Here is a 25,874-nt window from a genome sequence, read left to right on the forward strand (position 1 = left end):
TACTCTCATTCAGGCCATGGCAGGCTACTGCAGTGTAAGTTTTCCCTTCCTTCAGCATTTCCTGGAGCATCATGACCTTCTTCTGGTGCTTTGGCTGTTTGCCAGAAGCCTTAGAAGTAGCAGGGCATTTAGGAGGCATCTTAGGGCACAATTAAAAAAGATACACCAAGGTTAAAAATGAGACACAATGATATGCAAAGTACTCTACAGTGCCCCCAAGTTTTTACGCATTTCACATTTCTGCATTTCATTTTGTTGCGGATTTTTGTGGAACACATTATTCACTTGTCTGCAGGGGAATTTTCACTAATTTGCAAATTTTTTCATAGAGCAATATTCACTAATTACTGTATTTTCATTTTATTTTCATGACTAAATACATTTTTATGATAACAAATGATTTACTAATCCTCAAATGTTAATATTAATGTACACACAGCAAAATATCTATAAAATGCTTAATACAAATGAAACAAATCGGTAATACATATCATAAACGTTAAGCACATTCTGGGGGCCCACCCTGGAACGAGCGTAACAAGTTTATGATTCTCTCTCTCTCTCTCTCTCTCTCTCTCTCTCTCTCTCTCTCTCTCTCTCTCTCTCTCTCTACAGCAAAATATCTATAAAATGTTTTTTTACAGTAATACAAATTAAATAAATCTTTAATACAAATCATAAACTATTTAAGCTCATTCTTGGGCCCACCCCAGAATGATAGGCTGGCTCTCTCTCTCTCTCTCTCTCTCTCTCTCTCTCTCTCTCTCTCTCTCTCTCTCTCTCTCTCTCTCTCTCTCTCTCTCTCTGAGATGTATTTGAAATTATACTGCACTGTAAAGTGTTTTTGGATGATAACATACTGTACAGTACCTGAAATTTTCGCTAATTATTTTAATATTATTTTCCAGTCTGCTTTTATTGAAAAGCAAAAAATTGTACAGTAATTATGCATGGAAAATATGAAAAAATGAATGGCAAAGTAACAGCGCCAATACCCAGTTATCAGCGCCAATAAGCACCAAAAATTGCCGATTTTCGGTTATAGGTGAGTTTCGCTTATCGTCACGCTGTCGGAACAGAACCCCCGCCGATAAACGGGGACTGCCTGTATACTGTACATAAAAAATCAATCTTTCTCTTCTCTAAGAGAGAGAGAGAGAGAGAGAAACTTTAGTGTTAACATCGGATCACAGTAGCTTGCTGGTGACGAGACTTCACAATGGCTGGGAGGAGAGTAAGAATGCCGAGTGTTGCCTACATATGAAATTTGGATTTTAAATATTTTTACGGTGACTGGCGATGAAACATCAACAGTGATAAAATATTCTCTTACGTACTGTTATAATGTGTCTGATAATCATAGGCATCTAAACTTGTAATGAAATATGGTACAATAAATCAGACTAAGCAAAAAATATGGCAACACTAACTTCGTTGACCTGTCACGAACTTGCTGAATTTGTTCTTTTTCATGTTTGTTATTTTTTAATATGAAATTTGGATTTTAAACATTTTTATAGTGATTACAGTAAACACCCTGTATTCGCAGGGGATGCATAATACACCCCCCTGGGGCAAATAGCTAAAATCTGCTAACACTTAAAACACCCAGAACTGCCTATTTTGATAGTTCAAACACAAAAAAACTCTAAAAATGCTTATACCTGAGTATTTTAATAGTTTTATCACAAAAAGTGCATTTAGTCATGAAAACAATATGAAAATACAGTAATTAGTGAATATTCCTCTGTGAACAATACCGCGAATCGGCGAATTTTCTGCGAATAATGTGTATACATGTTCCATGGAGAAATCCAGAATGACGGCACAAGAATTATTTAATAAATTTATGGGAGATGGTGAGGATTAACCACAAAACAACGTAAACCAAATCTTACTGTATAAAAAATTTTTGTATCATAATTGTATTTGTACATAATCACGAAAATATTAACGTGGCGGAACAAACTTAGCATTCTGTTTGGAGGTAAGTGTCCCATCATTCTAAACTACCCACGTATTTTAGATATGCTCAATACAGTAGTACTATCCTAAATTATGTACCTGTACAGTAAATATCGTTTCAAAATCATCCTACAACACAGGAAAATATCAATATACGTAAAATGTATGCCCAGACGATGCTCAAAGTTACATAAGCCAAAGAAAACGTGCGTGTCTGAATGACAGGGGATACTAAGAGTAACAGTTGTAGGCTGGTACTTAATTTTGCAACATGACTTTGCAATGATGTTAGGGTGTTCTGGGAAGATAGCTGAAAGTATATTTTTGTTTGAACTGTCAAGTTTGGCAATGAACTGTTAAAATGGGCAGTTATAAGCATTTTAGGGGTGTATATGACCTACTTACGAGTAACAGTAGTAGGAGAGTACTGTACTGTAAGGTTTCTTTGGGTGTTTTGGAATGATGGTTTGGGAAGTATTTTTGGTTTGAAATATTAAATTGTTTTAGTATGATAATTTATTGAAATATCAAATTAAGCAGTGAAATGGTAAAATAGGTAGTTATAAGTGTTTTAGTTTAAGGGGTACAAGGTATTTGGCAGTTATAAGCCAGTTAAAAGCATTTTTCGAGGGGATTTTTGCATTTCCGCAGGTTCTGGAACTTATCCCCACATAAAAATGGGGAAGCACAGCACAGATATATAGCAACACACTCGAACAGGAGAGGTATACACAGTGATCTGGAAGGGGTGCGGGCTCCCGCACTGATCTCTGTGAGACAAAGTCTTGGGGGATACAGCCAATCAGCACCAAGAAAAATGAATGGTGCTCCTGGATTGGCTTCTTTGCAAATGCCAGCCAATAGCATGTGAAGTAGCATTGCGCCAAGGTATTTCAGCTTCCAAAGCAGCATTTTCTTTCCCGCAAGCTTTGTAATTAGAATCTGCACTTTGTTTCAAGAACGTTCTTTAAGGGAAAAAAATACATTTTATTGATATTCTACAGTGTTTACATTAATATTAGTATTTGAAAATTAGTGAAAAATATTTGTATCAAAATTATTTAGTCATGAAAATAAAATGAAAATAATTAGCAAATATTTTGGATATGCTCTACAAAAAAAATCTCATCCTAAAACACTTTACTGTACGGCTTACAGCTACATGTGAACCTCCTACAACTATTACTGTACTCTTACCGAGGCAAAAACTATATCAAGTTATCCACATATTCAAGCACGTACATTTCCTTTCATACAGTAGTATTCAGGCCTTACCATTTTCTGTTAAAGTATACAGTAGATAGGGATAACACTTTCTTTCCCACGAACTTTGTGATTGGAATTTGTGCTTCATTTGGTGGATGTTTTTAAGAAAAAAAAATGTTTTATTAATATTTTGCTGTTTTTACATTAATATTAGTATTTGAAAATTAGTACAGTACAGCAAATTATTATTTTTATAACAAAATTGTATTTTGTCCTGAAAATAAAATGAAAATTAGTGAATATTTTAGATATGCTCTATTTTTTAATTTATTTTTTCTTTTTCAATAAGTGGTATCTCTTCTGTATTTCCCTTTACAGTACTTCCTCTTACTTCTTCCTAATGCACACCATATTCTTTGGAAGCTTGAATTTCAAGTCAATCGCCCCTTTGGGCTTGTTCCATATGAATAGGTTTCATTTACTGAATAATAATAATAATAATAATAATAATAATAATAATAATAATAATAATAATAATAATAATATGAAAAAATTCGGGAACAGGCCAATTTTCTGCGAAATTCTTTAGAGTTATGTTCCACAGAAAAATTTGTGAATACAGTAGGTGAATCTGCAGATCCTGAAGTGCGAACAGTCAAGGATCCACTGTAAAACGTCAACTTACCCTTATTCCCCACCCCCCCTCCACCATGTCAATACTGCATAAGCGTAAACAATCAGAATGCTTATAAACAACCATCACACTTTAAACTAAGAAGAAGAATCAGCAGGCATCATTCTAACTGCAACCATATTCACAGACAAGAGGAAAGCTAAAGTCATTAGAAAAAAAAAAGTTAAAGGGAAAGGCAAACCAAATTTTTCAATGGGTAGATTCCTGTTACGAAAAGTCTAGCAATGATGAAGAAAAAGTGAAAGCCAACAATGAAGTGTTTGGGTGGTACCCTTACACCCTTACTCACCTGCCACTTGCTACCTTGTTACTAATCTTCAACAACAGGACCAGCATTTGCCAAAGGTACACAGATATTAAAGACAAAAGTTTGTATTCTAATAGGAACAATAGGGAAGGAATGAAGACCTAAACCTGATGAGAATTTGAACTGAAAGAGCACATGAGAGGAGAATGGAGAGAACTCACTTAACATTTAACCTATTTAAGAAAAACTTGATGAACATAAATTTATGATGATGACTAAAGTTATTGAATACAGGCAGTCCTCACTAATCAGCGGCATCGGTTAACGGGTTTCGGTTTTACAATGCTTGGCTAATGATGTCGTTAACCAGATTTTTGGCGACAGTAAGTGATTTTCTGCATCGGTAAGCAGTTTATTGACATTGGTAAGCAGTTCATTGGTGTTGGTAAGCAGCTTTTAGGTGTCGGTAAGCAGTTTATCGGCGTTGGTAAGTGGTTTACTGGCGCTTACAACATCAAAAATGATATTTTCATAATAAAATAAATTTTTGAACATACTTACCTGGTAGTTATATATATAGCTTAAGTCCCTGACGTCACGGCAGAATTTCAAAAACTCGCGGCAATCGCCGATCGGTAGTCAGGTGAACCACCTGTGCGCCCTCTACCCAGGTACCTGGAACCATTCCAACTATTCCTCAGATCTTCCATGCCCCTAGTCTCTAGAGGGGAGGAGGGTGGGAATTTAATTATATATAACTACCAGGTAAGTATGTTCAAAAATTTATTTTATTATGAAAATATCATTTTTAAACATCTAACTTACCTGGTAGTTATATATATAGCTGATTGACACCTTTGGTGGAGGGTCAGAGACAGCCAACATCGTTGGAATTTGTAGGGTTAATAAACCAACTTAAGGTCCTTACCTGGATTAAGGAAGCTGACTTCAATGAACTCCCTCATTTTGTCTGCTTTCCTTAAGAGGTCCAGCGATCCACTCAGGGGCTGAAGACCTCTAGGAGCTGCCAACCGGTGTACCAACCTCTATGTGACAGACAACCTATAATACCCTTGTTCGGGCGCCACCAAGGAACAAAAATGATAATTTGACTAAAATTGATGATTGTGGAAGACTGCATTCAATCTTCACAAACAACCATAAAATTTCAACCATTCCAAGGTAAGAACAAAGGGTATTGTTTTATGGAATTGGATTAAGGAAGCTGAGTTCAATGAACTCCGCCTCATTATGTCTGTATTCCTTAAGAGGTCCAGCGATCCACTCAGGGGCTGAAGACCTCTAGGAGCTGCCAACCGGTGTACCAACCTCTATGTGACAGACAACCTATAATACCCTTGTTCGGGCGTCACCAAGGAACAAAATGACCATCTGACTAAAATCAATGATTGTGGAAGACTGCGTTCAATCTTCACAAACAACCATCAAATTTCAACCATTCCAAGGCAAGAACAAAGGGTATTATTTTATAGGATTGGATTAAGGAAGCTGACTTCAATGAACTCCCTCTCATTATGTCTGCATTCCTTAAGAGATCCAGCGATCCACCCAGGGGCTGAAAATCTCTAGGGGCTGTCAACCGTGTATAACCTCTATGTGACTAGACCTCCTCTCAATACCCTTCTTCCGGGCTCTACCAAGGAACTTTCATCCCAATGATTGCGGAAGACTGCGTCCAGTCTTCACAAACAACCATAAAAATTCTCAATTCCAAGGTAAGAAAAAAGGTATTGGTTTATGGGATTGTAGGGGTATTCCCCTCTCCCATTACTGAATTAGATGCTATAAACGGGCACAGCGTATAGCAATCTTCGCATAATGTCTTGACTTGTTTTAGATAGTGAGAGGCAAATACTAACTTGCTTCTCCAGAAGGTCGTGTCCAAGATACTCTGCAGGGACCTGTTCTGTTTAAGAGCTACAGAGGTTGCTACTGCCCTGACCTCGTGCGTCTTTACTTTCAGAATCTTGTAGTCTATCTCTCTACATTCCATATTTGCTTCTTTTATCAACTGTCTGATAAAATAAAACAGAGCATTCTTCGACATCTATACAGAGAGCTTTTTGACTGAGCACCAAAGCCCTTCTGAATTCCTTCTTAAGTCCTTTGTCCTATCCAGGTAGAGCCTTAGAGCCCTTACCGGGAATAGGACTCTCTCTCTCTCTCCTCCCCTGTTATGTCCGTTAGGTTCGGAATCTCGAACGTTCTGGGCTAGGGTTGTGACGAGTATTCATTTTTTGCAAGGAAGCCTAGTTGCAATGAGCAGATTGCCTTGCCTTGTATAAAATCTATATTCTTGCTGAGAGCATGTATCTCACTAACTCTTTTCGCTGCGGCCAAACTGACCAAGAAAAGAGTTTTCATGGTGAGGTCCTTTAAAGATGTCCTCTGCAAGGGATCGAACCTACTCCCCATGAGGAACCTCAGGACCACGTCTAGGTTCCATGCTGGTGAGTTCTCTATATACAAATTTGGGTTACAGAAATATTGGAAGAGGACACATGGTTGTCCTTGCACCATCCTCTAAATACCTCCCACTTGGATTGGTATACCTTAATGGTGGATAACTTCCTTGATTTGCGATAGCGCCAGCTGCCTCCTTCGAAAAACTTCTGGCTCTTGTGAGTTTTCCGATAGTCCGAAAGCAGTTACTAGTAGCGCTTGTAGGTTTTGGTAATATCTTTCCAAGTGGGGTTGTTTGAGTAGATCAACTCTCTGAGGTAGGCTACTCGGGATGTCCACCATCCAATCCAGTACTTCTGGGAACCAATCTCTTGTCGTTTAGTAAGGGGCCACAAGGGTCATTCCGGTCCTCTCATGTGACACAAATTTTTTTCAGTACCCTGTGTATTATCTTGAAATAGGGAAATGCATACACGTCCAAGTTGGACCAGTCCACCAGGAACGCGTCTATGTATATAGCCCGGGATCTGGTACTGAGAGCAGTAAGTGTCCAACCTCTTCATTTGCGCTGTGGCTAAGAGATCTATGCAAGGGCGTCCCCAAAGTCCTGATGTAGCGTTCATTCTTTTGAGAGGACTTTATTTCCTGCTCAGAATGTCCGCCCTCACATTTTTTTTCTCCCCTTGGATAAAGTGGGTTACTAGTTTTACATTCTCCTCCTTTGCCCAAAGAAGAGATTCTCTTATTGTCTCGTATAGAGACCTGGAGTGAGTGGCCCCTTGTTTGCTGATGTAGGCCAACGCTGCCGTGTTGTCGGTGTTGACCTGCACCTCTTTGTTCCCCACTGTGTTCGAACTCCTGAGAGCTAGAAGGATTGCAGTTAGTTCCTTCTAATTGATGTTTAACTTCTCCTGCTCTCTGGTCCAGGAGCCCGAGACTTTTATTTCCCTCGTGTTGCTCCCCATACTGAGTCCGACGCGCGTCGGATAACAACACTAGGTCTGGGTTCCTCTAATATAGAGAAGGGACCTCCTGGAGCTTGACGGGGACGTTCCACCACTACAAATACGGTCTTATTGGTTCCGAAATGGGGATGCACTTGGTCTCCAGTTCTATTTCCTTGTCCCAGTTCCGATTTAGATGAAACTGTAACGGGCATAGAATTAACCTCTCAAAGGAGACAAACCGTTCCAGCGAGGAAAGGGTTCCCAGCAGACTCATCCATTCCTTTGCCAAGCATGACTGTCTCTTTATAAAGTTCTGAAATTTTCTTGAGGCTTGTCCTGTCTTTGCAATAAATGGAAAAGCCCGAAAATCCTGACTCTGAATCTTCATCCTAAGGCAATAGAACCTCTTGGGATGGGATTGGCTGAGATTTCTATCTGTTTATCAGTAGACCTAATTCTTTGTTAGACGCTTGATGCCAGTGCATCTTGCGTCCTGAGCTAACTCCACGTCTTGGCTTCCAATATCTTGAAGCCTGGCGTCCTGACGTCAATGCCTTGACGCTTGGCGTCTTGGGTTCATTGACGCTTGTCATCATGGTGTTTCACTCCTAGATGCTTGACACCACTGCATCCAGCGTCTAGAGTTTCATTCACTACGTTCAGCGTCTTAAACTTCTGGACGTCTAGAAGCTTTAGCTGGACGTCTATTATCCTTCTTCTCTTTGCCTGGTTGTCACGCTTGCAGCCGGGAAGACAAAGTCTGCTGCATATTTTATAGTAAAGCTATATGCGGGGCTTCCTGCTGTTGGGGACAGGCTGGGAAGCCTCAACTACGGCAATTATTTCCTTCTCATCGTCAATAATGGACCGTGGAGGGGTTCAGACGCAGTACCAATCCGAAGGAGGAAGAGGAGGATGTACGGAAGGCAGCACAGTGTCCGCCACGCTCTTGCAGCCCGGTATCCTGACTGAATAGAACTGTCTACGTTTGTTCTTAGTAGGAGAGCTACCCTTGGGGCTGGAAGGGAAGAGCTCCGGGCTGCTGCTGTGGCTACAATCTGTAGTCTATGAAGTCTTATCATGACGTCCCTCAATATTGGGTAACTTGCTCTTGAGAGGTCTCGGCTCCAGAGCCAGGCGTCAACCTTGTCTGTTTAGGCCGAAAGAGAGAGACCGAAACTATAAAACCTTTCCGTGGGACGAACTTCAGAAAATTCTTGGAGATCGGGTGCATGGGGCGTGAAAATCACGCATCCTGGAGGTCCAGTGAGGCCATCCAGTCATGCTGTCTGACCGCTGCTAGAACCGATTTTGTCGTTTCCATAGCGACCTTTGTTTATTGCACAAAAAAAGTTGAGTGCAATCCCGTCTAGCACCGGTCTCTAACCCCCCAAGCATTTGGGGATCAGGAATAACCGAATGTAGAATCCTGGGGAATTCGGATCCTGAACTCTCTGTCTGGTCTCCTTTTGCAACATCATAGACACTTGTTGCTGTAGAACCTTTGCCTTGGTTCTGTCGTTGCATTTGGCAGAAAGGTCGAATTGTCTTGTTACTAGAGGGGGCCTACTCAGGCTGGACAGTCCGGCTCCTACCGCAGTCTGCAGGAGAAGAAAGGCAGGTCCTCCTTCTTCCCTGTGTAGAGCCTCTTCTCGTTGTCATTCATCTACCCGCCCTAGAGGAACCTCTATCGGAGGGCCGACCACGAAAGAGCTGAGATACCTGAAACACAGGAACCTCAGCCTTACTCTTTTTAGCGATGAAAGTCGTAGGTAGGACTTTTCTTGCTGTTTTAGATCTTAAATCTTACGTGGTTTTCTGGGTCAAAGATGAAAAGGCCTCTATACCAAACCTTGAGAGAAGGGGTGAGAGGAAAAAAGAGGTATAAATCAATTCTGATTTTGATTGGACATGACCCCATTAGCCAGGAAAGAGCAAAGATGGGCCCTTTTCTTCAGGAGTCCCACTGAGAAAGGTGCAGTTGATTCGTTGGAAATATCTCCGAGTCCTTTATCCATACACGACATCAGATATACGAGTTCTTCGGTGTCAGTCGTGTTGAATAATTCCATCTTCCTTTCTAAATCTCCAAATTCTTTTGAGGGGGTGGTCCAATTCTGATATCGACCAACAACCGTTTTCCCCATGGCCACTTTCGAGAAGAGTCAACAAGATTCGAGAAGGTTCCTGGGAAGGGGCAGGTATTTGAGGCGAACGATTCTCCAGTTTGATACTAAACACTAGACCTTGAGCTAGTTTGGTTGGAGGAAAAACAAAGGCTGTCTTTCATTGTTTCTCCTTGAAAGTATCCATTCTTCGTAAATGCTGCCCTCTTAGGCGCCTTCACAAGAGTAAATTCTGAAGGCGGGAGCGAGGAGCAGTCAGGATAAATTTCTCTGGGAAAAATTTCCGAAAATAGCTTCATAAGCCTTTTCAAGTCTGATAAAAGCTGATGGCCTTTTATATTGTCTTCGTCAGAAATCTCTACAATAGGATTCACAGGAGAATGCGAGATATTATCATTCTCTTCTTCCGATTTTCGAAAGGCGGAAGTAGCGGCGTCTTTCAAAATATCATCTTGGCGCCTGGCGCCCAGTCTCTTGGCGCCTGGCGTGTTGGCGTCCATTTTCTTGAAGCTTAATGTCTTGGCGTCCAGCTTCATGACGCCTGACGTCCTGGCGTCTAACTTCTCGACACTTGACGTCCAGGCGTCCAGCTTCTCTACGTCTGACATCCTGGCGTCCAGCTTCTCAACGCTCGACGTCCTGGCGTCCAGCTTCTCGACGCTCGACGTCCTGGCGTCCAGCTTCTCGACGCTCGACGTCCTGGCGTCCATACTTCTAACTTTCGCTGTCCCGTCAAACCTAGAGGTTACTTGAGAACTGGCCGCCTGTGCGACATCGGTCAAAAGCTTCCTCCGGTTGACGTACAGCAACCAATGGACGAAAAAACACTTTAACCTCGCCTTTCCTATGGCGAGGGTGAGCGTCCTGGGAAACGTCAACAGGTACGCTCGAGGGACGACTGCTTTCGGTAGCTAAAGCCTCTTGCCTCCCTTCGTCTGTCGACTTTCCTTCTCACAGGGGGTTGGTGAGCTTGGAAGAGGTCTAGGACTAGAGCACAACAGGACCGAGCGGTCGCACCCTCCACTGCACTTGCACTAACAACATATTAACACTTGTATTTTTTAGATCTCTTATTATCGATCACATATTATCCCTGTCTTCTGAGAGGGATTTTACCTGTTGGGCCAGGGTCTGAATGGCAGCCAACAAATCATTAAGTATTGGGTCCTTACCTGTTTCAGTAGGGGGTTCAGAGACTACCACTACGGGAGAAGGATCAATAGGATAGTTATCAAGGGGAAAAGAATTAACTATTCCTGGTTATATCAAGAAGAGTGAGAAACAGTACTCTTGGCTCTTCTGAGCCGGTCTTTCATTCCGTTCTTCAGACATACTAAGTGGGGATCAAGGAGACTTTAGCAAGCCGCTTGCATCCCCCACACACATTTTCACACTCGATGAAGTCAGATATGTTATAAGAAAATCCAAAAGCGAACAAGCGAAAGCCAAGCCAAAGTGTACTTCACCAAAATAAGTTGCGAAAAAACACAGGCTACGAGCGAAATTCCATCGATGTTACCGACACAGCGGCAGGGAAGATCTGAGGAATAGTTGGAATGGTTCCAGGTACCTGGGTAGAGGGCGCACAGGTGGTTCACCTGACTACCGATCGGCGATTGCCGCGAGTTTTTGAAATTCTGCCGTGACGTCAGGGACTTAAGCTATATATATAACTACCAGGTAAGTTAGATGTTTAAAAATGCCATTTATCCCTATAATTATTGTGATAATTGTTATCGATGATTTCAGTTATCGGTGCTCAGCCAGGAATGGAACCCCCACCGTTAACTGAGGACTGCCTGTAATGACAGAGCAATGCAAGAGAAAACGAATTAAAAATAAATTTAAAGTAAAAGATACCTCACCTTTGTGTGTTGCAGGGTTGGAGTGATTGCGGGCATTAGAAACGGTAACTTCTACACCTGAATTAGTGTACGAAATTTTCCTGACAGCAGTATTTAATCTAATGTCAAGACCTTCACTCAATGCCACTGGGACACAAGAATAACCATTGCGAACTGTGAAGCAGCAAACAAATTATTACATGAAAAGAGAACCTGAAATACCATAACTACAAAGTAATTCATATCATCAACAAAAAGGAAATTCAACATGTAAAAAAAATGGCCGGTCAATGGGCTCAAATCTATTAAAATTGTTTTTTAAAAATCCTTAAATAATTCACACACTCTATTTAGAAACCATACCCATGGTAAACATATAGTCTTCATACCTGTCAAATGACTCCCAGAAAATTCAAAATCATCATCTTGGTCCCAATGCTTTAGTGATAAATTGGACAGTGGAGTAGCATTAGCAAATTCCAGATTTGCAAAATGCCAATCAAGAATCTGTCTATCACGCGAAGACAAATACACATCACTAGGTGGTGAAGCTTCTAATTCTTGCAGTTTATCTTCAATTTCACGCTGCTGCTCAACAAGTTGATCCCATTCCTACAAAGTTTAACTACAGTATATATGATGTGAGAACCTCTATTGATTTGGCATTACAAAATAAATAAATGGCATTCAAGAAACACTAACACAAACCAGCCATGATGACACATGAAAAAAGGACAGTGAAGAACTTACCTTACAAGCATTTTGCAGTTCCCGTAACTTAACTCTATAGACAAACTCATTCGTAATATTACGAGAATTCCTTTTTTCTGTTAGTTGCTCATGTTCCTTATGTAACTGGCCAATCTTATCATGGAGGCTATGTAGCTGAAAATTTGAAAAATAATAGTATTAAATAAAAAGGATAATGCAATTACAATCATAACACTAAAGTAAGGGCATTTCCTCAAAATTTGTTTTGAAGGTCAATTAAGGGATAAAGAACACCTGCAAATATCATTAAAAAAATTATTCATAATTATAATTCTGGAAATATTATAAGGAATGCTTATATAATTTTCAAGCCTTGTATTTTCTAGTTACTTATCTCAGACCTAATTCTAATAATATTTGCTTATTCCTCAACACTAAAACTTTGATATAACGAACTTTGATACAGTGTAATTCTCTACATAGCAAACTGGCTGAGACAGTCTAGTGCAAGTGTTTTTTGCTATGCTAATCTTTAGGTATCCTGCCTATTTTCTTTTGTATCAATGAATCTGTTATGAAATTATTGCTAAAGGAAACTGATTTTCAGAGGTATGCATCAGGGCAAATCCATAAATTACACATCCACATAAATGTTTGTTTTTCCCATAAGAATGATTAATTTATATAATGCCAGTATATATAAGAATAGGAATGTATTCAAGATACAAACGTTTCACTAAAAGATGAATGGACAAGTTGCAATGTAAAAATTAATAACCTTGCATTAGTACACCTATCATTCCAGACTGATTCTTGACTGAACCTTAATAATGTTCATTTAAAAATTCAGTGGAAACACCTAGTATTATTTTATATTTTAATGTTAGATATTTTATATTTTAATGTTTATTAAACATTACATTTATAAAATATTAGACTATAAAGCTTTAAAATGATGCAATATATGACAAATAAACAGATATGTAACTCTTGAATATCTTGTCAATGTTATCAGACAGTGTTAGTTTAACTATCAGCTCATCTTAAATATGTAAAATGAAATATAGATTAATTAAGTACCGGTTGTAATACAAAATATTGTGAAATATCTCCTGAAGGTTACAACTGTTGGAAGACATGGATAAGCTGAAAAGTTCTGAGCTTCATCAATCTAGTTTTAAGCATAAAAACCAATGTTTTACAATCTTTTAATGATAGCTCCCTTTACACTTAAGTTTCGATAAACAATGCAAGAGAGACAGGAGTAAATAGACAGACAGAGATATATGTACAATTGTTATGGAAACTAAAAATGACATTTTTATAATAAAATAAAGTTTCATATATACTTACCATGTAATTACATAGCTAACGTTTCTAGTACAGGCAGTCCCTGGTCATCGGAGGGGTTCCGTTTCTGAGGATGTGATGATAACCGAAAATCGGTGATTTCGGCGCTTTTCGGTGATCTTCGGGGGTTATCAGCGCCGAAAAGCGCCAATTTTCGGTTATCGGCGCCTCTGTTAGGTATGTATCGGCGCCAATACCCAATTATCGACACCAATAAGCGGAAATCAGCGATTTTCATCGCTAGACAAGCCCCATAAAACCGAATTGCTGTTAACCGAGCCCGCCATTAACCGGGGACTGCCTGTATCGGCAGCTAAAATTTGAAACTCGTGGTAGCGATTCTTTTGTTTTTGGTGTAGGAGTCTAGCCCTGCCCACTTTCAGGGAAGAAGAGGAACAACTGAGCAAATGGTTTCAATTTGTTTATGCCATTATGTCCATGCGACGGGGGGAAGGAGGGCTCCCATTCTGTAATTACTTGTTAAGTATATATAAAACTTTATTTTATTATATAAATGTCATTTTTATTTACGTGGCTTACCAAGCATTGTACTGTAATTACATAGCTGATTCCACATTGAATAGAGGTGGGATACATGGACTACTCTATCCCCAAAACATTGTATATAGTAATGAATTTGAGAACAGAAAATTTACTAGCACTGGGACAATGCTTGTTGTTTCCTTACCTGGTGAGAGAGCCGCTACAGGAAGATACTGCCTCTGGTTGGCGCTCCTCTCACTCTGCAGAGGTGAGGGGTATGGCCCTGGGTAGCCTACTACATCAGTGGGAGACTTACAGCGAAGGACACCACCAAATGCTGGTAAGTTACAGAAATATGGCCCTGCCCAGGATGCAGTACTAACACAAGACAACCAGATAACAAAGCTGTTACCCACACCAAAATATTAAAAACCCCATTACCTAACCATTAAAAAACTGGAGGGTATCCCAGTACATAGTACCCCCAGACTCCCTTAGGACTCAACACCAAAATTCAAGGTGAAGAAAAAGGATGGAAGTATGCTTCCTACTTTCCCTCTCCCAACACCAAGCCAGCCACCAATAAAGGACCCAATGTACTGCATTCATTAAAAACTGTTTCCACATCCCTTAAATAGTGAGATGCAAATACTGATTTACACCTCCAAAAAGTTGTTTGGAGAATATCTGAAAGAAAAATATTATGTTTAAAAACTAAGGACAGAGCCACTGCCCTTATTTCATGTGCCTTAACCTTCAGAGAAGGTAAAAGTTCTTCTCCTACATGAGAATGGGCTTCCTTAATGAGTTATCTTAAAAAAAAAAAGGATATCGCATTTTTTGTAAGAGGACGTGAGGGATCCTTAACTGAAGTCCAAAAATTACTAGAGGACTCTCTTGACTTCTCGGTTCTCATCAGGTAAAACTTTTATGCCCTACAGGGCAAAGAACTCTAGCAAAGAACTCTCTCTTCCTCCTGAGGTCCTAAAATTTCACTCAGATTTTTTACCTTAAAAGAACTAGGTCAGGGCTTGGAAGGATTCTCATTCTTTGCAAGAAATCCTAGCGTATAAGAAGAAATCGCGTCTCCTCCAGAGAAACCAATCCTTCTATCAACTGCTTGTAGCTCACTAACACACTTAGCTGTCACCAAAGCCACCAAAAAGAGTGTCTTCTTAGTTAGATCTCTGAGTGAAGAGGAGCTGATAGGCTCGAAAGGAGGAAGAGACAACCATTTTAGACCACATCTAGGTTCCAGGAAACCAGTTCTGTTCCCTTCTGCTTACTAGTCTTGAAAGATTTTATTAAATCAGAAATGTCTTGATTCGAAGATAGGTCAAGGCCTCTGTGCCTAAAGACTGAGCTAAGCATAGCCCTGTAGCCCTTTATAGTCGAAGGGGCCAAGCCTCTGGAAGGTCTAAGGTGCAATAGGAAATCTGTGATCTCTGTTAGAGTGGTTTTAGTAGAAGAGACTTCATTCTTTCTGCACTAAGTTTGGAAAATGGATCACTTATTCTGGTAAATGTTGCAGGAAGATTGGCGTCTGCATCTCAAGCTCGCTTCTGCAGCTGCTCCCAAAAAACCCTTAACTCTGAGGAGTCTTTTGACAGTTTGAACCCTGTCAGAGCTAGAGTAGACAACCCTTGACGAAATCTTCTGACATGGGGTTGTTTGAGAAGATCGTGTCTTTGAGGAAATAGTCTTAGGAAATCTACCAGAAGACCCATGAGGTCAGGAAACCATTCCTTTAGGGGCCATAAGGGAGCAATCAGAATCACTGACATGCTCTTGTGGGACTAAAATTTGTTCAATACTTCCCATATCATTCCGAAGGGAGGGAAGGCATAAAGATCCTTGTCAAACCAGTCCTGCAGCATTGTGTTCGTCGCCCATGCCAACAGATCTGGTACTGGTGAACAAACATGAGGCAGCCAATTGTTCTTGGATGTTGCAAAAAGATCCAACTTTGGTATTCCCCACAGTCTCCAAAGGGCCGAGCAAACTAAAGGATGAAGAGTCCACTCCTTGGGAATGATTTGGTTGCCTCGGCTTAGCTGGTCCACCAGCTCATTTAGTTTCCTTTGGACATATCTTGTCAGAATTCTTGTTCTGTTCTGGTCGGCCCAGAAAAAGCAGATCTCTCACTGCTTCGCAAAGCGAGAAGGAATGAGTTTCTCCCTGACTGCTGATGTACGACAGGGCTGTAGTGTTGTCCAAATGAACTGCTATGGTTTTGTTGTACACCTCCGAGAAACTCTATTAACCATTGTTCTGCCTCTTTCTCCATCCAAAACTTCCAAAAGAGAAGGAGCCTGGCACCTACTGGGGCACGGAGGACACTGGGATCATTTCTTGGCTGACATCTTGGAAGAGGACTTCTTGATTGAGCAAGGGGTGAAACACACGTTCGCATGCCCTCTTGGCTGAACCCTTCGCTTGCTCCCATGAAGGGAAAGGGCTATAAAGGAGAGGATGACTTGGAGCTAAAAGGAGGAAGCTCCTTAGGACGCTTTAGAGAATCCACTAAAAGATCTTGCGTCAACTTCTTTTGCAAAGCCGAAGCAATATTATTCACCACACACTGTTGGAACAAACACTCTCGGACCAGAAGGGGGGAAGAGAAGGGCAGATTTCTGAGCCATAGAGACTCCGTTCAAAGTGAAAGAGTAGCAGAGCTCTCTTTTCTTCAAAATACCTAAGGCATAGAGAGAGGCCAGTTCACGGAACTATCTCTAATCCCTTTATCGGTGCATGAGAGAACTCCAAGAATGTCTGAAGACAATTCCGAAGGTACCATCGGGTGTCCTTGAATCTTATGCGCTAGAGCACCTACCATCCAGTCCAAAAAACTGACCACTTCGAACACTCTGAACATATTTTTAAGTAAGTGGTCTGTTTCGGATGCAGAGAACATAATCTTGGCCACACAAAATGCTGATCTACAGGAAGAGTCAATGAGACAGGAGAAGTCTCCCCAGGAAGAGGCAGGAACCCCCAGAGAAGGAGCTTCTCCGGTAGCATAACACTGATACCTTCTATTCAATACTCTAGTGGGAGGATAACAGAAGCAAGCTTTCCCTTTCTCCCTCTTGTCTGAAAGCCAGATTTTAACCTCGCTTAGTGCCTTCTTTGCAGAAGTGGAGAGAACCATCTTTGGTAACTTAGTCAACTCACTGGAAAGACCACTCATCTAAAAAGGTGACTCGGGCAAAGGAGGAGCAGCTAGGAAGAAGAAGGCCAGAAAACTGCACAGAAGATACTGCAACAGTACAGCATAAGCCGTAGGAATGGAATCCTCTTCTGGTTCCACATCTAATTCCTCTTCCGTCGTTGAGACCAGTGACAACGACAACTCCTTGGACGTTTCACAGACGAAGGAGGTTTCTTCAAAAACCCCAAAATGTCATCCAGACGCTGCTGAATCAGAGCGAGGGAAGGATCCAAACAAGACAAATGAGCTGGCGCCGAACATCTAGAAGACGAGTCAGGATAACCAGAAGGAGTAGCACTATGCGATCAAGCGGGCCCTATAGGGGGCTTGGAAGATGCTGGTTGTTTGGAAGCCACTGGGCGCTCGAGAGACACTGAGCAAATGACTGCTACTGACTGCTTTGGCACCAAAGAATGCTTGGGCGCCAAGGAAGCTCAGGCGCTACTGGGTGCTTAGGGGTTACTGGTAGCTCAGACGGTGATAGGAACTCAGGAGCTGCTGCGCCAGTTGGAGCCACTGGGCACTTACGCTTAAGAGTCAGGAGAAAAGGCTCTGTTGAAGCTACTGGCACCACTAGACACTTGTGTCTAGGAACTTCAGGAGATGGAAAAAGCATTTGGAAACTGCTGCACTATCTGGAGCAGTTGGGCGCTTGCGTCAGCGAACGTCGGGTTGATCGGGAGAAAAACATTCCAGGCTACCCCAGAAACTGCATGACGGAAGAGACTCCTTCGCCTTCTTGCACAGAACTTGAGGAGAGCAATGCACCCCCAATACAGACCTTTTCAGTGGTCTAGACACATCACTGACGAACCAATGGCACTTTTGTTCAGGGCTGGAAACCTCTGAACTGGAAGAAAGGCGGTGAGCCTGTGACAGAGCACCTTTTCAATGGCTGTCATGCAACACGTGCAACTGAGGGGCCAACTACTCATGGGCAGACCCTACCAACCTCCCTTGGGCCTCCGGTATGGCTTCTCCCAGTTTTAGGGGAGTATGCCAGGGACCTTTGCCTAGGAAAATCGACGGAACAGGCTCCTCCACTAACACTTCACTCTTATCACTTGATTTCTGTTCCTCAAGGAACGCACTGATGCCCCTAACTGGGCCACTGTATTCACTAATAACTCGAATTTACAATCAAATTTCGACTCCAGACTGGCAATGGCATTGAGGTTGGGAGCCAGAGAGCTCGGTAAAGGATCAGGTGGTACTGAAGAGGAGGGGATGGGAGAAGTAGCACTTAAAGAAATAATAGGAACTTTCGAAGAAGACTTAGTAGATTCCTGACTAGCTAAAGTTTTGCCATGTTTAATTGTCGCTTTTCTCTTTCTATCCCTCGCAAGTTTTGAAGGATGAAAACTCAAAAATATCTTACATTGCTTAGGATCCCACCCCTCACATTTGATACATGAATTCTCTATTGAACAAATCTGACCCCTTTAAGATGTGCACAAAGTGTGAGAATCTTACCTAGCAGAGGTTAATCTCGCATTACAGCCTTTGCTGCAATATCGAGTGGAAGAAGTACTAGTATTTGACATCATCACAGTGGAAGAAGTACTAGTATTTGACATCATCACAAGAAGTCAAGAAGTCAAAAATTGTGAATACTAAGGTTTTAATTTCAAAACCTATCTAAATGCTGAAAGGCCACCGAAATTACGAATACTTCACCAATTTGAGGAACAACCAAAAACAGCAAAGTATGAGAAATCCAAACCCAGCTGTTGCTCACAACTTATGTTGGAAGCCGGCAGAAACAAATTGAAACCATTTGCTCAGTTGTTCCTCTTCTTCCCTAAAAATGGGTGGGCAACTGCGAGTTTCAAATTTTAGCTGCCGATACTAGAAACGTTAGCTATGTAATTACTTGGGAAGTCACTTATATGCTTTCACTCAAATGATAACAAAACGAGAGAGAGAGAGAGAGAGAGAGAGAGAGAGAGAGAGAGAGAGAGAGAGAGAGAGAGAGAGAGAGAGAGAGAGAGAGACTTGGGAAGTCACTTATATGCTTTCACTCAAAAGATAAAACGAGAGAGAGAGAGAGAGAGACTTGCTCACTACAATTAGCTTAGCTAGGCTAGTCACTACTGTAAGAAATGTTCCTCTCTGAAGACATTTGACATTAATTTAGTGCAACTTAATTTTAATCAGTACAGTATCTAATTATTTAGTAAACATTATGCAAGGAAGCTAGAAGGTAAAATGCAGGGTAATTCAATTTTTATAACTGTGGTAGAGAAACTGGGTTTATTAATAGTGAAATTCACCAAGACTTGTTATATAACAAACTCTTTTCAATTAATGACTAGCTTCAGGGCCTTTAAGGTCATTATACAGAGGTTTTATTGTAATTACATAACAATACCAGACACTCGTCAAGAAATGCTTGTCGCAAAAAGAATACCTTCTAATGACCTCACTACTAAATGAAGAGCATTTTTACAATACAGAACAGTGCCCCAAAACCCTCTTAATAATCACAAAGCACATTAGTAATATCATATTCTCATTGTTTTCTACAGATGACTAAAAATTTAATCAATACAGTACTTAGTTTCTTTTCGATAATCTTAAAAAATTTCCCAATCTGGTTAGCTTCAAATTTTACACAATCCATCCTATAATTGAGCATTTTAATATACTTATGACATATTAATAAAAAATATGACTGTGATGCTGCTCTTGCTCATCAAATTACTAATTACTAATTGAAAACATTAAACTAATGTTCTTCAGCACCATCTGAACAACCTTACCTTATTTAATACATTTTTCAGTTTTTCCTGGAGTTTTACTACCGTCTTCCAGTGAGTCACTTGCTTCTCTTTAACATTTTTCTCTTGAAGGCTGTTGAAAATGTAAAAATATATAATAAACTCATAAATTATCTGCAAAGTTAAACATTAATAGCAATAATTTTTCAAGGTAGTGATCTGACATTATGCAGACTTGACAACAAATCATAATGCCTATCTTCATTAGCTTTTTTAGCAACACTCACTATCAACATTACTATTACTATATTACTTTATTGAAGGTGATAACTGCATCAGCACCATTAATTTTGTGCAAAATCTTTGGTAAACCTCCTGTACTCACGGGGGATGCGTACCATGCACCCGCCCCCCCTGCAATTACTTAAAACCCTTCTGAAAACACTTAGAATTGCCTATTTTGATAGTTCAAACACAAAAAAATTTCTAAAAATGCTTATACAGGTATTATCCTGCTTACGATGGGGTTAGGTTCCAAAATATCCATCGTTTGCTGGAAAAAACGTATCTCGAATATAGCCTAGCCTACACTAGGGTATTCAGTACCAGGTATACATATATGGTAGCCTAGCCTACACTATAAAGTATACTCTATATATACACACAGTATAGTAATTATTAATATCAGCTAATTCTGGAAGTTCATGCAGAGTGACTTATGATAATTCAGTACAAAGAGAAATTGAATAACAAACAAGAATTAGCTTAGCCTACACTATGGTACAGTATATTGTATACATATATGGTAGCCTAGCTACATAATACTGTACTCTATATTCATATAAAATATTGTATTAAACAAAAATCAACATAACGAATATGCATCTTTTCCATGGATCTTTTAAAATGTTATGCTTTACTTCACTGTATCCAATAATACTGTGTACTGTATATTCTTATATTGCTTTTGTATTATAAATTGCGATCATAGCAATCAATGTTTTGGTTTGGAAATCGATTATGCTGTAAGTTTATTTCGCCGTATTTAACTCAATTCAGAGTGCTGTTCTTGCTTCTAGTTAGCGTTAATGAATCTCTAGATACTTCATTTATGTTAGGCAATGTTATTTTTCATTATACGTACAAAGTGTTTTAAGTGGAAATATAACTTAAATACGTCTCGTTGTGAAATTAATTTAGCTATTTTTTTCGTTAATAGATGACATTGGCCGTTTGGGGGCATGTTTGTTTTGTGCAAAAAAAAATCAAGAATGCGTTCGCTATTTTCACTTGATTTCATCGCAATACGAGCTTTACGTATTTATCGTTTATCAGCATAAAACCAGCAGTAATATGTGTTCTTTCATGCCCAGTAGTTTTGATTAAAATACTTTCTCTCCAATTTTAATTACGGTCGAGTTTCACTCATGTTGCCGATGCATGATAATTTATAGTCATTGGCAGCTTGAAAATTTTTCTCAGCTTCAGCTACAACTTGCAGCTTACATTTAGCAGTATATTTCCTTGCCGGTCTTTTATCCATACCAAATAAGGGTATAATGTAAAAATATATCAGTCCTAATCTACTTAACGTCATTTGTAACATAACTACAGTAATTGTTTACTACCCTACGAAGGTTGAAATCCAAGCAAAACTGCTGTTATCCGGTTCGGTTACAGGCAGTCCCCGGTTATCGGCAGGGGTCTGTTCTGAGGGTGTGATGATAACTGAAAGTCGCCACTAACCAAAAATTGGTGATTTTCTGTGCTTTTTTGGCGATTTTCAGGGCTTATCGGTGCCGAAAAGCGCAGATTTTCAGTTGGCTGTACGCATTTACGCAAGAGTATAACATTACTAACAATACTTTTTTCATTCTCTTTTACTTTTTTAACTAGAAGATGGGATAAAGAGATGGAGGAAAAGAAGTTGATCTATTGTAATTTGGTCTCTCTTGCTGCCTGATTGCACGCTGCTGCCTGCGCCCGCAGGAAATTTAAAAACATTTTATAAATACAGGCAGTCCGTTCTGAAGGTGTGATGATAACTGAAAATCGGCAATTTTCAGCGCTTTTTCTGCAATTTTCGGGGCTTATCGGTGCCAAAAAGTGCCGATTTTCGGTTATCGGTGCCTCTGTTAGGCGCCGATAAGCGGAAATCAGCAATTTTCGGCACTGAAAATTGCTGATTTTCGTTGCTAAACAAGTGCCGTAAAACTGGAACGCAGTTAACCGAGCCTGCCATTAACTGGGGACTGCCTGTATTGTCGTATCGGTATTAATTGCTTACCCCATCACAAAATCGAATTATTGTAAGCCTAATTATCATAACTCGAGCACTACCTGGTTGCCTGAGTATTTTAATAGGTTTATCACAAAAAGTGCATTTAGTCATGAAAAAGATAAAAATACAGTAATTAGTGAATATTCCTCAGTGAAAATTACCACAAATGGACGAATTTTCCGCGAATAATGTGTACATACAGTACAGTAAACCCCCTGTATTCGCAGGGGATGGGTGTCACCTTCCCCCCCATGAATAGCTAAAATCCGCTAATACTTAAAAATGCTCTAAAAACACTTAGAACTGCCTGTTTTGATAGTTCAAACACAAAAAACCATCTAAAAATGCTTATACATGAGTATTTTAAGTTTTATCACAAAAAGTGCATTTAGTCATGAAAAAGATATAAAAATACAGTAATTAGTGAATATTTCTCAGTGAAAAATACAGCGAATGGGTGAACTTTCCGCGAATAATGTGTATATGTGTTCCATAGAGAAATCTGCAAATAGGGGAGTCCACGAATTGTGAGAACGCGAATACAGGGGGTTAACTGTATGTTCCATAAAAAAATCCACAAATTGTGAGAACATGAATATGGGGGGTTTACTGTATAAGTTTCTCTTCAGCAGGAAAGATAAAGTAACTCTATATTATAAGATTATGTGCCACACAGAGGTCATTTAGGGCAGTGGGTGAATAACTGAAAGCCTTCCAGACCAACCTAGCACTTCCGATGAGAATTCAGCATTTTGCATCTGCTTGGAGATGCTCGAGTCCTGCTCGTGTATGAGCGGGAAATACGTTAGCATGCAGATAATTATGCGTCCATCAACCTGAGATGCCATGGGACCGGCAGCTTGCACTGGCATTTCTCTTTGGAACCTTCTAGAAGGAATTCCTAGTTTTAACTGGCTTTTAAGTGGGGTGTTGAGGCATGTAAGTTCATTTGTACATACCTGTGCGTCCCTCGTGCTTAAGGCCTTTCGTGTTATACTGTTTTATTCTGCTTGGAGCCAAGCAGTGGCCTGGACACCTAGTTTCGGGCTGTTACTTAAATGGTGAGTTTTAGAGATAGGCATTAATTACTGTTGTTATTTTGTACCATTGGTATTATTAGTTTTGGTTTTGTGTTATTCTGTTAATGTTTATGTATTTTGATGGTGTGAAAAACATAACGCGCCTCAAGCTAAGGAGATATTTTCTCCTTTTTGCAGGTATTTCATGATTGTGGGCATGAATGACACGTGTGTCCTGTATGACAAGATGGGTGCTTGTGTGTGCCTGTTAAGAGTTTGGCTGTTATGGGAATATGGCCAATTGAGAATGGTACAAGTGACTTAACAATGGAGAGACTTTGAAGTGACAGGATAGAGATGGGAGAAGGTCTCGTTAGTGTTTTATGGTGCAATGTTTTAAGGGAGTAGATTATCTGCTTGCATTTTTAATCATTTTCTTCATTTTGACTGGTTACCATAATTAACCTGTTCACATTTTTTTTTGTAGATTAAACTTTATTTTTGTGAAGGGATTTAATTTCACACATGCTAATTAAAGGATTCTGTAATTAAATTACCAAGGGGGAGAGGTGAGAACCCACACCAAAGAGGAAGTGTATGGGCGGTGTGAATGAAATAGATATGTATACTTTGAGTACACTTTTTTTTATAGAATGCTGTCTGGGTGTAATTCGGAGCAGCTGGCACTACGTCAGTTAGAAGGAAAATTCGTTGCAGCGGTAGTTTGTGGTCCCAAGGGTAGCTGGGAGATTCTTTTGTTCAGTCTGCGCTGGCAAGAGATTGGGGAGTGTTTAGCAAGTGATGGGTGTTTTACTGCGGTTTCCGGCAAGTTGTGTGTTTTAAATGAAACATGGTTGTGTTTTAGTGAGTGTAGAGACCACTGCGTTGAAGTTAAGGTGCAAGTGAAGTGGGAAAGAAGTAAGTTTTTCTCTTCTGAGTTTTCCTTTTGGTGCAGTTGAAATTTTTGTTCTCTCTCTCTTCTGTCTTTTGTTTTTTCTCTTATGAATTATTATGGGTGTGAATAGTTTATTTTTATGGGCGCACTTTATTGATGGTTTTTCCTTCTCTGTTTTTTTCCCCTTATTGTTTTAAGGGAACAAAAGGAGTTCAGTTTTCCCCTTTTGTTTTTTTTCCCCACCTTTCTTTTTTTTTGTCTTATTGAGTTATTATATGATCGCAACGTGTTTTCTTTTGTGTATGTAGGTGTGTTTAATGGGAGATTTGTTTAAGTGAGTCACCGGCGTTTATGCTTAGAGGAAGATAACATCATCGTGTTTGCGGTCTCAGTGATTTGCACTCGTAGCCTGTCAAGATGTGGCTAACTCTCTGCAGGGTAACTTGGCTTTTGTCTCGGGGTGCCGTGTCAGCATTTGTAGCTTGCAAGCAGCTAGTAGGGGTGTTGGAGGGAGAAATTTACTTTGGGGGAATTTTCTTTTTTTCTTCTTTCTCTTTTTTTTTTCCTTGGGGAGATTTTGTGGTTAAAACATTGACTCGCATATAATGTGTTGATCAGCTGTTGCGTGCGAGCGTAAGATATGATTCACGCCCATGGAGTTTGGTGAATTGTTATGGGGTATGGGGATGTTATTTTTTTTTTCCTCGTTCTCTTGTGCAAGGGTTTGGTATTATATGTGTTTGCGGTTGGGGAGAGTTTTTACAGGAGTGTGGAGTAGCTATCAGTCATGTAGAATCCAGAAAGGGAAATTAATGAAAATGATAGGCGCAATTTCAGGAGTTTTGTCGCTGACCCATAAAATCACGACGTACACATCTATACAACCCTTTGTGTGATAAATGCTTTGATTTTTTGTTTCGTAATTTTTTGTTTTGGGTTAGAGCATATTGCGCAGGTGTTTTGATGTTACATTGCTCCCCCATTTTTACGTGGGGATAGGTTCCAGAACTTACTGCGGAAATCCAAATCCGCGGAAACGCAAAAATCCCCTCTAAAAATTCGTTTCTCGCTATAATGTGGTTCGGATTCCACAATAAGCTGTAGGTCCCGTTGCTAAGTAACAATAGGTTCTTAGCCACGTAATAAGTCTAATCCTTCGGGCCAGCCCTAGGAGACCTGTAATCAGCTCAGTGGTCTGGTAAAACTAAGGTATACTTAACCTTTTTTTTAACCCTCTAAAAATACCTATAACTGGCTTGTAACTGCCAAATACCTTGCACCCCTTAAACTAAAATGCTTATAATTGCCTATTTTAACATTTCACTGCTTAATTTGATAGTTCAAACAAAAATATACCTTAAATTATCATACTAAAACAATTTAACATCATTTCAAACAAAAATACACCCTAAACCATCATCACAAAATATCCGAAGTATCCTTACATTACAGCACTCTCCAAATTACACCCAGACAACACCCTATGAAAAAAAAATAATGTACTCAAAGTATACAGTAAACCCCCATATTTGCGGTCTCACGATTCGCGGACTCACCTATTCACGGATTTCTCTATGGAACATATATACGCATTATTCGCTGAAAATTCACCCAGTCATGGTATTTTTCACTGAGAAATATTCACTAATTACTGTATTTTCATATAATTTTCACGACTACATGCACTTTTTGTGATAAAACTATTAAAATACTCAGGTACCCCGGTAGTGCTCAAGTTACGATAATTCGAT

General features: G+C 40.0%; 1 protein-coding gene across 2 annotated transcripts in view; it reads right to left on the minus strand.

The window, feature by feature from the left end:
* Su(var)3-3 (lysine-specific histone demethylase Su(var)3-3) overlaps nucleotides 1-25,874 on the minus strand; it is a 220,051-nt gene that overhangs the window by 53,600 nt on the left and 140,577 nt on the right. For both annotated transcript variants that reach the window (XM_067091698.1, XM_067091697.1), the window contains 4 exons: nucleotides 19,971-20,061; nucleotides 12,204-12,338; nucleotides 11,843-12,065; nucleotides 11,475-11,627 (listed from right to left, as the gene is read on the minus strand). In XM_067091698.1, the coding sequence (XP_066947799.1) occupies nucleotides 11,475-11,627; nucleotides 11,843-12,065; nucleotides 12,204-12,338; nucleotides 19,971-20,061 (602 nt within the window). The remainder of the gene's footprint in view (nucleotides 1-11,474; nucleotides 11,628-11,842; nucleotides 12,066-12,203; nucleotides 12,339-19,970; nucleotides 20,062-25,874) is intronic.

This window comes from Macrobrachium rosenbergii, chromosome 48, assembly GCF_040412425.1.
Source record: "Macrobrachium rosenbergii isolate ZJJX-2024 chromosome 48, ASM4041242v1, whole genome shotgun sequence".
Taxonomy (NCBI): domain Eukaryota; kingdom Metazoa; phylum Arthropoda; class Malacostraca; order Decapoda; family Palaemonidae; genus Macrobrachium; species Macrobrachium rosenbergii.